General features: G+C 48.0%; 1 protein-coding gene across 2 annotated transcripts in view; it reads right to left on the reverse strand.

Moving 5' to 3' along the window:
* Nucleotides 1–3,264: 3,264 nt before the first annotated feature.
* Nucleotides 3,265–16,047, reverse strand: part of STK10 (serine/threonine kinase 10) — a 50,657-nt gene continuing 37,874 nt past the window's right edge. For both annotated transcript variants that reach the window (XM_069869244.1, XM_069869246.1), the window contains 12 exons: nucleotides 15,905–16,039; nucleotides 14,603–15,145; nucleotides 12,383–12,513; nucleotides 10,283–10,406; nucleotides 8,820–8,999; nucleotides 8,490–8,582; nucleotides 8,199–8,328; nucleotides 7,666–7,790; nucleotides 6,970–7,158; nucleotides 6,541–6,666; nucleotides 6,163–6,276; nucleotides 3,265–6,047 (listed from right to left, as the gene is read on the reverse strand). In XM_069869244.1, coding sequence (XP_069725345.1) covers nucleotides 5,907–6,047; nucleotides 6,163–6,276; nucleotides 6,541–6,666; nucleotides 6,970–7,158; nucleotides 7,666–7,790; nucleotides 8,199–8,328; nucleotides 8,490–8,582; nucleotides 8,820–8,999; nucleotides 10,283–10,406; nucleotides 12,383–12,513; nucleotides 14,603–15,145; nucleotides 15,905–16,039 — 2,031 coding nt within the window. In that variant the 3' untranslated portion in view covers nucleotides 3,265–5,906. The remainder of the gene's footprint in view (nucleotides 6,048–6,162; nucleotides 6,277–6,540; nucleotides 6,667–6,969; nucleotides 7,159–7,665; nucleotides 7,791–8,198; nucleotides 8,329–8,489; nucleotides 8,583–8,819; nucleotides 9,000–10,282; nucleotides 10,407–12,382; nucleotides 12,514–14,602; nucleotides 15,146–15,904; nucleotides 16,040–16,047) is intronic.

The raw sequence follows: 16,047 nt of genomic DNA on the forward strand, positions 1-16,047 counted from the left end.
AGTGAGCCAAGTGACTGCACAAAATCAATAAAAAGTACTTAAGCATCAGCATCACTTTCTCCAGCACTGTAACCTGCTTAGAGGTGGCCGAATTGATTCCATCACACCCAGACTCCAACAGCACCGGGCACTGGCTGCAGGCTGACTGCTTATGCATGCGCAGGAACAAACAGAGGTTAGAGACAATCACAGCTGACACCAAAAAATGGCTCCTACATTTAATTAATGGGCCTGATGAGAGCTGTTGAGATGAGCGGGGTGCAGCTTTTCATGTTGACCTGATCACCTCCCGAGGGAGGCACTCTGGGAAGCTGGCCATAGAGCCATAAAGCCTGGCTTGGGTTTGGCTGCACCTCAGTAATTTATCAAGGAAACTGCCAAGTATTTGCTAAGATAGTCCAAACGAGGGTTTTGTGATCGACCTGGGAGTCCCGTACTTGGCCCATATCTCCTTTGGTGTGGCTGCAGGAGCAGCAGAGACCTGGAAGAAGCACTTCCTACAATGAATTTAGGTGATACAAGGGTACAGGTACAACTGAGAGAAATTTTGGAATAAACAAGTAATCTTCTGCTGCCCTAACCAAAGGTTGAAGTATTGTGAAGCCAAACAAAATAACTACATGGCTCCAGATATTTGAGAACAGCTGGGCTATTCCTGAGGTCTCTCAGGTGCCAGAGATGAAATGGAATTAAAAAACAGTCCCCTGCTGTCAGCCCTGAACTGCAGAGGAAACACTACCTTGCAGTCATTCTGGCATGGAGAGTCCACTATTGCTGCTTGCTTTTAAATTAGGAATTACAAGTGTGTGCCAGGTGGCTGAATATTCTCTGTCCTCCATGTACAGAATGAACGCATCCATCTTCCCCAAGCTCCCTCAAAGCGATCAGTCAAAAACGATGCTCCTACCAGAACAGAGGGCAAATCTGCAGCTGAAGCCCAGCGGAGCTGGGATTACCCACCGTATCACTAGGGCTGGATTGCACCAATTCTCAGCCTCCAGCAGGAACTATTTTTTCCACTCAGTATTGCTGGTTTTAGTTGTGTGGTGTGGATGACACCCATCGAGGTCATCCTGGCAGCAGATTGCACCCATCCTGCATGGAGGTATGATGGCAGGGAGAAGCAGATCTCGTGGAGGGGGTGCTCAGCTGTCAAATGAGGGGAGGCTGTCCTGGCACCCAGGAAAATTCCCGAGGACAACGCTGGAGGGTGGAGATAAAATACTGAAGCACCGATGAGAAACAGATCCAGTGAAAGGTGTCCCATAGTCAAGGACGGACCTTGGAAAGAGCGAACAAACATTCCAGTGGAAGAGGGCAGCTGTTCCAGTGTGTGTGCCATCTAGCGAACAAGAGAAAGAAGAGCAAGCATCACCCCTACATCCCTTGCAAGCCTCGAAACCAGGCCCACGGGAGTCCCAACAGGTCCTTGTGGAGGCAGATGTGGTGCCAGGGATACGTGTCCACGCCACCCAGCCAAGGGATGACAACAACAAACTCCATCAATGAGGCAGAGCCACCAGCCTTTGGACAGGCTTGGCTGGCTAGAGTCCTGGGCAGTTTGGAGAATTAAAGCAGTGGTCAGTGCAGGAGGAGAACACACAACAGCATTTGGTTTAACAAGGTGCAGATGGCTTTTGATGGATGTACCTATGGCAGAGCTCACCTGCAGCTGCCCTGCTGCAGTGAGGGAGGGAGAGCAATAGGAAGAAGGCAGGTTAGGGACAAGCTCCAGCTCCATGACTGTCCCTGCCTCCCTGCTTTTTCTCCCCCCAGAGAGCTGCATTGCCCCTATTGCCGTACAAATGCTGCAAAACCCCCTTTGGGCAGCCCGGAGCCACTCAAGAGCCCAGAACAGGGGAGGTAATGAGGAGATCTGGGAAAAGTGCAGCTTGTGCAGCACCAGTAACTTTCCAGGGCTGTCATTTCTATTTTAAAAATTAAGACAGATTTTCACTTTTGCTCCCTTCAGCATTGCGCCAGGGCAGGATGGTAGTCAACAGTTATTTCTGGAATACACAGTAATTTCCACTTATTTATAAATATAAGTATTCTCACAGTTGAAGCTCCCCTCAGGCACTGCCAAAGACATGCAGATGAAGTCAAGTACTCCCATGAGATCTTCTGCTTCACTGGGAGACACTGAATGAGGCCATTTTTGCCCATTGTGTCCCAGGAGATGATGCAGTCCTGGTACATGTAAATGACAGAGATGGCAAATTATGTGTCCTCAGCTACTTCATTTCCTACTATCTCATAGACTAAGGAGACAGGCACCCTCATGCTTTGCTCTTGTCCTTCTCTCACCAGAGATGCCCATGCAAACCCCCAACAACTTAACCACCTCACATCTGAAAGCACAGCCTGCAATATTATCTAACCAGGGTGGACATAGGTAGCAAGATAATTTCTCGCATGAAACACAAGGTAGAAGGTGGCAGGCACCAGAGCAACCTTAAAAATAAAGTGGGGGAAACCCTACCAACTCCCTGGGCTCACATCAAAGCTGCCCTTGTATACTGTGTGTCCTTGCTTGGCCTCGGACATCTAGATGAAATAAATCGTAACTAAACCAGCAGGTAAAACCTTCAAGTACAAAATGAAAACCACACAGACCCTGTAGTTGGGTACAGAGGTGGTGGGAGTCTTTCTTTGTAGCCCAGCGGAGCAAGCAAAGGTCTCCCCCTGCACTTACAGGGCAAGATGTGATCAAGTGTTCTGGCCTCGTAAGGCACTTCCAGGATCCAAGTGCTCCTCAGCTGAGGACAGAGTGAGAAGGTGATGGGGGGCATCCCTAGAACCTTCTTGCCTTCAAAAAACAAGAAGGCTAAGGCATTTAACTGGTATCTTCCGTTACAGCCAGACAAGCCAATAAAAAAAAACAAAACCCAAAAAAACACAGAAGAAAAAGCCAGATGCAAGTGGTTTGCTCTCCTCAGATGACAGGATGCAATACTCCCTCTTCACCAAGCAGGGTCAGCCGAGCACTATTTTAGCACACAACAAAGCCATGGAGACAAGGCTGCTTCACTCAGGTCTGTCAGAGTTTGACCTTCATAGCAAAGATGTCATTGACACTGAGTTGCAGCATGCAGCAAAAGTGTTTCTGAAGCAACTACCTCCATTTTACAGAACCGAAAGTTCAGCTTTGCAAGGTTCACATGCCAGAACTGGCTCTGGAGGTTTCTGTAAGTCAGCAAGAAAAGCAAAATTGATCTGGGGCCACAGCTGGCCTTCAGGCAGGAAATCAGACACAGCCCAGGGTTTCTCAGTCTGTTACTTTATTAGAAGGGTCTTTACATCATAGCGGTAGCCCCATGGAAGGCACTTTACAAAATATTAAAAAAACCCTTTTAATTCAAAGCCACATTTTAAAAAATGGCATCCCCTCAAAACCAAGCTGGGGTTAGTCATGGTTCCTTTTGAACAGGAAACAACTAAACATTTTCTTTTGAAAGGGAGGGGAAAAATATAACCACTCTGTAAACATGTACTCCCTGCCCTCTTCTAGGAGAGGGAGACATAGTACTGGAGCCCCAGCACACCCAGAGAGGGAACAGAGAACAGGGAAAAGGCAGGGGACAAAACCATTCCCACCCTCTATTAGCAAAAGTAGAACTATCTGGCTAACTCCAGGCTGCAAATAAGCTGGAGAACAGGACAACCGATTTACCATAAGGGCATCACATCAGCTCTTTAAAAGTCCCCAGAAATAGTTTCCTTCCTCAGAGCTGCACAATATTCAGAGAGAGCTGGGCTGGGGCAAGGCAGCAAAGCTCTTGAGCTGGAGGAGGTATGTTATGAACAGAATGCTACAGGATATCCTTTTACAAAGTCACACCTAACATGTGAAAGGACGGGCATGGGGTACTGATTTCTGCAACAACAACCATTTCACAGAATATGTCCAGCCTGACCCCAATGGGACCAGGAACAAAACTACTGGGGTTGCCAGCGTGCATTTCTGATGCAATTAAAAGGCTCAAACCAGCACATTGCTCAGGAACAACACCTTGCATTCGTTCATTTTACATCAGCTCCCTGCCCAGAGGTATCGTATCTGAAAGGGATACTCAATGCTTTTGGAGATGGGACAGGTGATCTTCCTAGGAGGGCAGGCTAGTTATGGAAACGCTGCTATGCAGTCTGCTTGCAAAGGGTCCCAGCCCTTAAGAACTCCCTCTAGGTTATATTCATTAATAAAGACATCAGTGGTATGGATTCAGAAGAAACTTGGACTGGCCCAAATAGATGTAGTCTTGCTAGTTTACAGGAAGCTTATTAAATATGTGTTATGACCTCTAAATGGGTAGAAAAGGTAAATCACTCCTTAGATAAAAGAGGTGTTAAAGATCTGGGGGCTGACTCCTTCACCTAGGTACCTAGAAGTGTAGCACATCACATTACCACCTTTTCCTGAAATGCCAATGTGTCTCTAAATCAACACTTGAGACTTTTTTTTTTTTTTTTTTTTTTCAAGCAGAGACATCTTTTTCTTGCTTGGGAAGCAGACCAAGAAAGGGAACCAGAGTTGTCCAGAGACCAACAGAAAGAAAAACCTAAATGCTATCTTACATCTTTTGGTTGTGTAAAAAAGAAAATGCTGCCAGTGAGGTCTTTGTTGGCCTACCCAGATCTGTGCTCTGGATCTCACCTAAAAGCTCAGCCAAGCACTGCTTCATGCAGGCAGAGGAAGGCAGCAGAACTGAGACACACTGCCACGGAGTAGAAAGGACAGGGAGCTGGACCTGCAGCTGCTTTGCTGCTCTGCAGCATGACTCCAAGCTGAAAGCTGGGCAAATCATCCAAAAAACTGTGGGACACAATAAGGAGATAAGACATTCAAGACTCTCTTGTTCCTTCCAAATGATGCTTTGCAGCTTATAAACCTGATGGCAGAGCGGTCAGGCTGGCTGACCTGCATGGCCCACACATATATAACACTTAAAAGAATTGTCTCAAGCACATGTGTGATCATGAGAGCTCCAGCTATAACAGCCTTCGGCCCCTTACCTGTCCTTACCAGAAGGCACATGACCGTAACTGATACCTCACTGTGTCACCGCAGGACTGAACACTGTTACAAACCTCCTCCTCTGCACATGCACATACATTTCTTCAAGAGACGAAAGCCTGCAGCCAGCTGAACAGTTTAATTATGCCATAGTCTGGTATCTGATAAAATAGTGTTTCCTACGTGCCAGAGGGACTGTGGTGCCAGCAATCATAGGAAATTAAAAAGCAGAAGCATCTTTGGAAGGACATTGAGCTGGTCCCTTTTCTGCACAGTCTGTACAAGGAGGAAGACAAAAGAAAAAAACCCGACCCTTCCTCCTCAAAGGAAGAATAAAACTCTTTTATCACTGTCTCTCCCTTGAGCAAAAAAGGGCCACAGCAGATAGAAATAAACCTAAGGCAAGTGTTGGGGGGCCACAAGGGCAAGGTTAGCCTAAGAAAATGCCAAAGTTGCCCTGCCCCATACTAGTCCTTACAGAGGACAGGGAGGAGGAGCAGCCACAGTGGAGAGAGGCTGATAACCCCTGCGCAGGGGGCAAGAGCCACTGCCTGTTTCTCCTGTTATTGCTTCAGTCTTTGCTGACAAGCCTAGTGAGCACCAGGCAACACATCCAGCTAACAGTGCAAGTACAATTGCAGAAAAGGGTCCTGCCTGGCTTCCCAGCATGGAGCTGTGCTAAGCAGGTGAGCTCCCGGGAAAGCCACCAAAATTTCCAGTCAGTGTCCCCCAGTGCTGGACAGAGGCCTTGTTTATCTCAGACAGAGTGAAGGGATAGGAAGGTGCGGCTGTGAGAACAGGCTGCTGAGGTGGTCTTCCAAGTCCAAGTTGCCCACCTGCAGCCCACGAAGACACAGCAAGTACCAGCTGGTGGCCTGCCAGCTGTGAGCTGTTATGAGCTCTCTGCGGAGCTGAATGGGAAGAACTTTGCATGTTTAGTTGGGGATACCGGTGTCTGTCCATCTGCCTCCTCGCTCAACTTGAAGAACATCTCCTGCTCACGCTTCTTCTGGTTCAGCTCATCCTCCAGTGCCTTAAGCAGAAGGGAACACACAGAAGAGATGTATTTGAGATTGTACTGGAACTACAGACACTGTTCCCTCCAACCAGCCCAGCAGAACACTCAGCTCACACCAAGGAGATACTACCTTCTTCCGAGGCCTCAGCTTGTCCCGCCACTCCTTCATGTGCTGGTTGTGGTTCTCATCCAGGGACTTAAGCTTCTGCGTTTCATGCTCAATTAAGAGGTGACACTTTTCATTCTAAACACAGACCACAAAACAGAACACCCATTAAGCAGCTGAGATTGTAAAATTCAGTGATCAAACAGAACTTGCATCAGCCAGAGGCATTCAGAGCTCTGAGCTCCAGGGCACGATTAGACATGGCCACAAAAGCCTCTCAAGGCAGAGCAAGACAACATCATTGTAGTTCACTGACAGTCCTCTGCAGCCACTTCTTACAATGTGCTGGAGCAGCAACAACATACAGGCAGCTCTGAGGGGTTGACCACAAGGGATGGATACCTGAAGCTGCTGGAGCTCATTTGTGTTGCTCTCACACTGGGCCTGCATGTCCTTCATCTGTGTCTCATGCTTCTGCTGTTGGTGCAGCCGCTCTGCTTTTTGCCTCTTCTCTTCCTGCTGAGCAAACTGAAAGAGAGAAAAGCAAGTGCTGTGTAGGTAGCTCTGATCTCTGAAGCTGGTTAAGACACCAGTCAGCTTGCACTTACATATGAAAGAAACAAAAGCCCCAAAGATGTTTCCTAACACTAGTCATGATGGGAGCAGTGCTGAAAACCACACCTGACGCCACAAAAGCAAGGACCTCTGACTCCCTACAGTACATTAAAATTCAGGAACTGTTGCCTTTTTCCAAATTCCCTTCTGCTGGTAAAGAGAAGTACTTCACCACCAAGCCACGCCCCAACCCTGGTGTCCTTTGCAGGACCTGACCTGTTTTATCTTCTCCCGCTGCTCGGATGCACTTCCGCTGGAGTGGATGTGAAGGCTCTTCTTGTACATGGCCATGCGTGTCTTCCCTTCGCTCCGCTGGATTTTGGGGAGCCGGGCTTTCTCCTGCTGCTGCCGAATTTTCAGCTGCTCTATCATGCGCTGGTTGTATCGCTGCATTTGCTCTCTTTCCTGCAATGGCAGAGAGACAGGTATCAGAGGAGGAGGGACATCTCAGGCCAAGAAGAAAGTGCTAAGGAGACCAAACAGAGCTGGAGAGCAGAATGGGGAGATGCATGGTGATGGCTGGTGATAGACATCGCCAAGGGGGACAAGAAGTGAGGGCAGCTACTGAACATGCTATGAAAGCAGAGGAGAAAGAGGTGGAAGGAAGTAGAATCAACTGTGATGTGCCACTCTTCACTCACTGCTCTGGGATCTACCATCCCACAGACCATACAGTGACAAATTTCCAGAAAAGTCCCCAAAATGCACAACTGATTCTTGTATGTTAAATGTGTGAAGCACAGAACGTGTATCACAAGCATGGAGGCTCATCTGAGTGTTATTCTGTCCCTTTTCAACAATGATGAACAAATCTCTTAACTCCTAACTCATGCTTCACACCCTACTTACAGCCTGGAAGGTACCCTGCCAACCAGCACCCAGCACCAGAGTAGAAAGGTGCTAACTTTTCACCTTCTCATGTTTCCGGAGCAACTCATGCCTCTGGAGGAAATACTGGTCCTTCAGCTGCTGCTTGATAAGCTGGTGTTTTTCTTGTTGCTGATGCTCTTCAAGATCCCAGATGCACGCTTCCCGGTCTGAGGAACGGAGAAGGGTCAGGAGACAAACCATCCTGGCCCCCCAGGCTTGATCATATGCAGTGCCTCAGGCACAAGTGAACTCTACACATGGGAGCAGCACAGCAGATACAGGGGGTGATCATTCACCTCCTGCTTTCCAAGAGAAATTGTTTGGAAACCATATCAGAGAATAATTTCTTGCAATTATGAAACCTAATTGGTTCATATTTGTAAAGTGCCTTGAAGATTAAAGTGCTAAGTATTATTATTGTTAAACATTTAGACAGGATCTGGCAAGACTGCTTTTTCTAATCCTATCTTGCCAGCTTGCAACTCTGTCACAGCATCTGTTGTGTGGGAAGAGCCAGCGTTGGATAAACCCATCGTTACAGCATTTGCTTCTCCTTTTCAGCCTTTGCCACCCACCTCTCATGAGCTGCTGCTTTTTGTTCAGGCACTCGCGTTCCTTGTCGCAGATCTCTTTCTTGTTCTGGGCAGTTATATTCTTCATGGCTAGCTCCAGGTCCTCCTTCTGCTTGGCCAAAAACTCCTGTTCCTGGAAGAAAACAGCAGTATCACCATGAGCCCTCCTTCTGCTGCAGCCTGAAAAGCATCTGGTGGTATTTTAGAAACTGCCAGTCCCTCAAGGAGGAAAGATACTTCTGCCTACTATGCATTTCCAGTTGTGGAGTTGTGACAGTCTTGTGTCAGCCTTACCATGGTTTGTTTTTTCTGGGCAAAGTCATCCATCTTCGCCTTCATGTTCCCTTTGCGCTGTTGCCGAGGCAGCTTCTCAACCTCATTCTTGACCTTTGGAGAAGGAAATGAGATTTATCAGCAGGTAACTTTAGGCCAAGAACAACCCCACTTAATGTCACCAAATAGCTGGACCTCGGGAAACGCCCAAATTTACCACAGAAAAGCAAGAACTTTCTGCTAAACACCAACTGCTTCCCTCTCAAGTTCTGCTATGTAGAAATGCTGAAACTCTCCTGGAAGAACCAAATACAGGAAATCAGCTTTCCTCCATCTTATCCCCATTTTTACCTCCTTCTTCATCTGTTTCAGCTGCTCCAGGAATTTGACATAGTCCCGCTCCTGCTCCAAGCGAATGCGTTTGGCCTCCTCCCGCCGGCGCAGTGAGTGATCTTGTTCCATCTTCTCAATCTGCTGCTTCTGTTGCCGTTCGAGGTTTTCCAGTTCAGTGTCATAGAACTTCTTCTTTGCCTGCATGGGAAGGGAACAGAGGTCAACTTCAGCCTCCTCTGTGCTTCGTTTCCTTCCAAAAGTTTAGAAGAAAAAAAGAAAAAAAAAGGAGAAAAGAAAAAAAAAAGAAGAAAATAAAGGCAGGGGGTGCTGGCCTTGCATGAATTGAGCCTCTTTACTAAACATAGGGGGGAGAAATTAAAAAAAGAAAACACCCCTTGAAACACACAGAGCAGAGCCAGCTCTAGTGTGAGCACAAAGCATTTAGAGCTTGTTCTAGCACTGATGCATCTCAGCCCTTTCTCCTTGCTTATGTCCTGATCTACAGCATCCCACTGGGACCCATGGCCCTAGGCAAATATTAGCAGGCAGTGATGCTCAAGAATAACAGTTCTTTCTCTGCAGACAAAGATTTCCAAGTTTAAGGGCACTGTTTCCATCATCACTGTTGTGTCCAATCTCTCCCTCCCTGCAAGCTGCAGGGATGGAGCACCCAGGTATCAATGGGGGTGGGTTGCAAACTGCCCCAGGGAAAGGGCGAAGGCAGCAGGTTTTGGGGCTTTTGCACATCACACTGCATGGTGAGTAAATCTCACAAATGAGAAGTGACTTGCTAGGATGGGAATTCACAGATGTGGCATGTCAAGGTTTCAGAAATATAATACAACACATGAATGAGTGATGGCTTGCAGCCTGCTGTGAGGGGATGGAGTTACCAGGTACACATGCTAGGCAAATTAATAAAGGGATATTTAAATATAGCTCACAAAAGCTTTAAAGGGACATACCTACAACATTATTTTACTTCAAAGCAAGCTGCCCATAGACAGACAAAGAATGTAAGCCCGGTTTATCTTCATTCAATTTACACTCAGACTTGCCAGTTTTCCTGTTCTTACATCCTGGCCACACTGCTTTCTGATTTAAAGGTATTTCTGTGAAATACAACAGCACTATAAACTGTTTCTCACAGTAGCCATGAAAAGACATACAAGAAAAGATCATTAAAGAAGGAAAATCCAGAACAATGCTTCCTCTGCTGCAGCATGCCAGCAACAGCAGTCAATGCTTCTCAAGCTACAAGACACATGTGCCTAGAGCCCATAAAAGACTCCGTCCTCCACAAACACATCCCATCCCTTGCATCCCAGCAGGGTTTCTCAGCTGTCCATCTCCCTCCAGACATGATGCCCCAGGACTGCTGCAAGCTAGAGAGCATCACACTGCATAAGGGTTTGCCGGGCATTTCCAGAGAGTTCAAACCACCTGAAACCCCACGAGCATCCCCTTCCCTGCCCACGTACTGTCATTTCTTGCTCAAAGCGCCTGAGCATCTGCTCCAGTTGCAGTTGGTGTTTGCTGTTGAGCTGTGCCTGGTTTCGGTGCTCCTCCTTCTGAAGGAGACGCAACTCCCGCAGTTCCTGGCGCCTGCAGAGGGTTAAAATCGAGGGGGAGAGAGAAATACAGTTTAAGACAAGTTCAGAGTCCTGTGCCTGAGCAGAGATGGCAGAATCAATGACCAGAGCACTTCAGTGAGGAGTGAAAGCTGCACGGCCATCCTATAACACCCTGCCACTTGCTTCCAGCACAGGCAGGAGGTAAATGCTGGCTGACTGATGCGCTCTTGGGCTCTGTGACACCTGAACGCTTCCAGGAAACGGGATGCTAATTACATTAACTGTTGGCAAACTGTCAGTTTTCACAAGTAAGGCCTATTAGCATTCACAGCTTCTCAAACAAGCCCTTTCAAAGCTCCTAAGGTGAGGTGATGCTGCTGGCACCACTCTCCCAGCCCGCATCCAAAATGCTTGGTTCTGCCAGCTGGGTTAGCGCACACTGGTCTTTGAAATTCAGCTCAGGTAAGGCTGTGTTACCTTGGCCTAGCTCCTGTGCTCCTCATCCCTTCTTGCCCACACCTGGATGGTAGAAATTGTGGTTTTCGCAAATCCTGACCTATCTAGCATGATTTTACACTGTTACCCAGTCACCCAGCTTCACATCCAGTAAAAGGGAGCTTCTGCTCAGATGGTTGTGTTTGTGCCCATTTATTGCGTATGTGCTCGAACGAGCTGGAAATCACTGATATACCATGCAAAAGGACCACCAGCAGCAGATTCCTTGTGCAGAATACCCACCATGTCCTCAGCTGCTGTGCATTAGCCTTACACATTGAGTACAAACCTCTCTGGGAGCCCTCCTGGGAGAATCACTTTGGAATGATTTCTTTCAAAACAAACTCAACCACCGTGAAATCAACTGGTGCAATGTGACATGCTGTCTTCTAAGATGGTCCTCAAATCAGTGCCTTGGCATGTTCCAAAAAAGCCAGAAACAAACTCCTTAAGTGCAAATCAAGACACCAGGAGAGTTGATCCTATCTGCTAGTTCCTCTTAAAGGAATAACTGCTTCTCCCAAAAGGTGTTCACAGGGACTCAGTGCTTTCCATCCCAAGCCTCTCCACCCCTTCCCCCACCTCATGGACTGAACAGGCACTATTTAAAAATTTAAAAGGCTGTTTTCAGGGATGCCGCCACAGCAGAGAGTGTGCAGCAGTGCCTATTCCCTGTATGCTGGCACACATGCTCCCCGGGTTTTATTTGGTTTATATGCACTTCTCACACAAAAAAACCTAATAAACTTCTGCATAGACACAGTATTTGGCCTAGGAAGGCTACCACAGGGACATCTAGTGCTTGGAACAGATTATGTTCTCAGGGAGGCCCTCAGAGCAGCACAAGGGAGCCTAGAATAGGGCATCAAATAAAACAATTTGTATTTTAATGATTTTTAAGTTTTTTTTTTTCATTTCAGTGCTGCTACTGACAGAAGCAGAGCTAGAAACAGTACTTCCTCTCTCTGAGACAGGGTTATGGAGGTTTTGAGAGCTATCAGATCTACAAAGAAGTCATAAAGGCTTAAGCAGAGAGGATAAATCCATGAATATTAAGTGATGCTCAAGGTGTTTACAATTCCCTTGGTCTTTCTGTTAGTGAACAAAACAAGAACAAAGGAACAAAAGGAAAAGGAGCATCTTGAGAAGATTTCTGTGCTTATTTCCATTAAGCCAGCACTTCTACAGCCTTGGAGATGCATTCAGTCATGCTCAGAGGACGGAGCCAGCCAGAGCAGAAGCTTCCCTTGTCATAGCCTTGCTGCATCTCATCCCTGAGATGCATCCCTTGTTCCCCTGCATGCCAACAGAGCTCACCTTATGCAGTACAGCAAGCCCTCTGCAAGACAAGGAAAGGCTAAAAGAAGTGGCGTGCACACTGGACAATCATCTTGTCCAAAAGGGACCAAGACAGTATATGAGAGGACTTTAGGTCACTCCCAGATTAGCTTGCAGAGAAGAAAGCTCTGCCCTGGATTGGTGCTCTGCCCTCCATCCCAGTGACCCACTTGCCTGAGAAATCTCATCTCTTCATCTTTCTTCTCATCCTCGCTGATGATCTTTGAGGTGGTGACGCTCACCTCCACTCCATCCACCACAAACTTGCGAGTGCGCTTCAGTGTCTTCTTGTGCAGCCGGGAATCCTGAGTTCCACAGGGGAGGAAAAGGACAAGAGGAGGCCATGAAGCGGCTTCCAGCCTTGCTGCATGAAGTGCTACAGCTGAAAGCCTCAGAGCAATTTTGATGCCATTGTTAACGAAGAACATAAGCAAGGAAACCACATCAAGCAAAAAATGATCAGCAAATTTGGAGCTGCCACTTAAACTATGCAGCCATTGCTGCCACCCCGCAGAACAGTGCGATTGCCACTCTATCCATCTCAGTCTGCCTGCACCCTATTTTCTGACTGTGTTCTGCCAGCTGCAGCCCCTTAATCTCACCAGTACATTTCTTATCCTTAATATATCTAAAAAAAAAGAGACATGGATACTTTTTGCCAAAAAAAGAGGCAGTTTGGCCTGTGATAAAAAGCATGTAACAGTTCATGTCTACAATCAGAAATGGTTTAACTCTTTACCACCCCTTGTCTTGCTGCTAACTGCCTGTGCATGCAATCCAGCAGCACTAGGACGAACATAAGCAAGGGCAGAACAGGGGAGTTTGACCCCATGAAGCTATGGCTGGGCAAGAAGCCTGGGTGAGGAGGGAGAAGCACAGCCTGGTACCTCCCCCATATTCACAACTTCTTGTGCAAAGCAGAGGCTCAGCAGGGCACCTTTCCCAGGGCCCTCCAGCACATCACTCCTGGAGAACAGCTTTACGTGAGCACCCTGCCTGGAGAGATGCCATTTACTTTGTTCTGAACATTGCCTCTGGCTGGGACAATTCAAACTGTGATCTAATGTGACCATCTCTTTGAAAGTTACTCTGTGTAAAACCTGAAAAACTCCTTTCCCCTTGCAGAGGACCAACTGGGGAGAGAATTTCAGGTGTGGCATCACATGCATCTTTGGCTGGCCTCAAGGAGACAAAGTGTCATGGGAAAGGCAGTGAGGAGGGGTGAATTGCTACATAAGAGCATCACACTTCCCTCATTAGGGATCCACATTGATTGTAGGCTCCTGTGGGGGATGCTAGCTCTCGTGCACAGCAGGAGACAGGAGGGGAAGAAAGTTTTGCTGAGAATGTTTTTCAGGCACGTTTCTGTGCTGGGAAGCAATCATTCATGCAGGCATTCAGATAAAGATCTTGTGCAACACATCAGTCTGCCCTCCCAAGTCACACACATTTCTTCTTCTGCAGCTCAGCAAATATCATTCCAGTTATTTTGCCTCTTCCTCTAAGCCATGCTGACCTGGCTGCCTTTGGCTCATGAGCATTCCCAGACTCCAGAAAGATTTAGCAAAAGCCAAGAAGCCTGGGAGGTCTTTGTGCAAGTCACTGCTGACACAAACCAGGCCAGATGCATGGCAGGTTGGAAAAACTGAAAGCAGCACCAGCTCAAACAAACCTTCTTCTTGGGCCAGGTGTTCTAGCTACGAGTAGAGGGAGTGAAGGCCAACAGGTAAAGTTTAGGAAATCACATTTTGTCCTTGCCCAGATTGTTTATGACTGCACAGCTCTGGTAAGTGGCATGGTTATTTCACACTTCTCAAGGACCCAAAATAAATCTGACTTCAATGAGATTTCAGTGGCCTGGGACAGCAGAGGACACAAGCATCTGCCGCAGCTCCACTGAGAGCTTCTCCTCCCTTTGAGGACATGCTATGTGCCCTTGGCAGACCTTAACCCAGCACCATGTGCTATACTAACTGTGAGCCCAGCTGAGGCAGGTATCCCATAGACAAGGAAAAAAACATCAAAAGGTTTGCCTGGAGATGGGCTTCCTCCCTCTTTGCTGGCCCTGTATTTATTTCCAGAGCTCCAAGCTGGACTCTGGCAGCTCAAGCAACCTCACAACCCTTACTGTCCTTCTCACTGAGCAGCACTCTGCACCAGGGTGACACCTGTCTGGTCCTCAGTATCACACGCAGGGACTGAAAGCAAGATTCCCAGATCCTAAGAAAGCACGCTGCTTTCTTACGTGGCTATGGCTGATGCATGCATGTGCACATCCTCTCAAGGACAGGATCTGAATGGCAGGGATTTGGCTGAAGAGAGGAAAGAAACCTTGGCACTTGTTAACAGGGGGTTGCTGCCCTTCCTTTCCTACATCCTCTGCCCACCACTCACCTTCAGGGAGATGGAACCACTCTCTCTGTTGAGGGACAGGTCAGCAGACAGGGAGATGGTGAGGTCCATGCTTTCGGAGGCTGAAGTGCTGCCAGAATCTGAATCCCCTTTGGACCGGATAGTGGAGAACGGAGCTGGGGGATCTAAGCTCCCATTGGCAAGCTTCTCCTCCATGAAGTTCTCCAGGTAGCTGCTTTCTGGTCGCTCCCCAACACTCTTCCTCTCCTTGCTGCCTGGCCTGGGCTGCTTGTCCCCCTCTGTTGAGTTACCCAGCTGTTTGGGCTGCGAGATGATGTCTGGCTTGCCCTGGGTGGCCAAGGTAGCAGAGCTGGCAGGGGATTTTGAGGATTGGTTGCTCTTCAGTTTGTCACTGTCACTGCTGATCCCTTCATCTGAGGCTTTATTGCTCTGTCCATCTGCGGTCTCCTTGCCAGTCCCCACAGGACCATTGACTGCTTTGGGCAAGGGAGAGTCTGGAGGCTTCTCCCCATCAAAACTCAGCTGACTTGCATCAGAGGGATCCCGCTTGTGCTTACCAGGGGGCTGGAAAGACAGTGAAGAAGAAGTGTTGGGTTTTGCATCACCACTTTAACACAACTGGAAGAGCTGCAAATCCCCATACTTCAGAGCAAAGTCATCAACAGCTAAAAAGTCATGGGGAAGAAATCTTCCCTTTTAGGACATCTGCCCTGGGATACTTCTACTTTTCTCCAGGTTTGTGGTCCCAAGGATTATGGACACTGGCTGGAAGGAAAGAGCACAATCAGGGAGCTCCAGAACCTGCAAATTCTGAAGATGCAGCTTAGGAGTTTGTATATTGCACACCTTTTCCCATTTCCTTTGCCACAGATGACAGAAGTCTAGGCATGTCCCCCAGCAAAGCTGCCTAAGCAGCCTTGAGGTGTAACCTTCAAAAGAGCCCAGATCAGAGGCAGATTTGCCCAGCTCCCTCCTAGCACTGATGGTGCCTCACCACTGCACCACGTGCTGCTGGTGTTGCTTCCACTCCAGTTTCTCCAGATGGTACCAGGCCCTATTTTCACTACTTTTTTCTAACAACACTTTTTGCAAGCCCCTCCTGTGAGTGGACAGCAGGGCCACACACCAGCATCATTGTTTCTCCATGCCCTTGGTAGCCACTAGAAAACAGCCCCTCCTCAACCAAGCAACTGCTTCCCTCTCCACCTGACAGGGCCCAGAATAGCTCTAAACCAGACTTTTAGAGCCTATAGCACTGCCAGGCTCTTCCCCCCTCCACAGCCACACTGGCAAACTTGCCAGCATGGGGCTGGGAGAGCTCACCGAGGCAGACTCTGATGAGTCATCTTCTTCCACATCGTCCCGACTGTCCTCAATCTCTTCCATCACCTCAGCCTTGGCCTCAGCCACCAGCTCGCGCAGGGCCCGGTTGCTGGTCACCTTGCTGACGAAGGGATGCTGAAAAG

The sequence above is a fragment of the Phaenicophaeus curvirostris genome, chromosome 15 (assembly GCF_032191515.1).
Source record: "Phaenicophaeus curvirostris isolate KB17595 chromosome 15, BPBGC_Pcur_1.0, whole genome shotgun sequence".
NCBI lineage: Eukaryota > Metazoa > Chordata > Aves > Cuculiformes > Cuculidae > Phaenicophaeus > Phaenicophaeus curvirostris.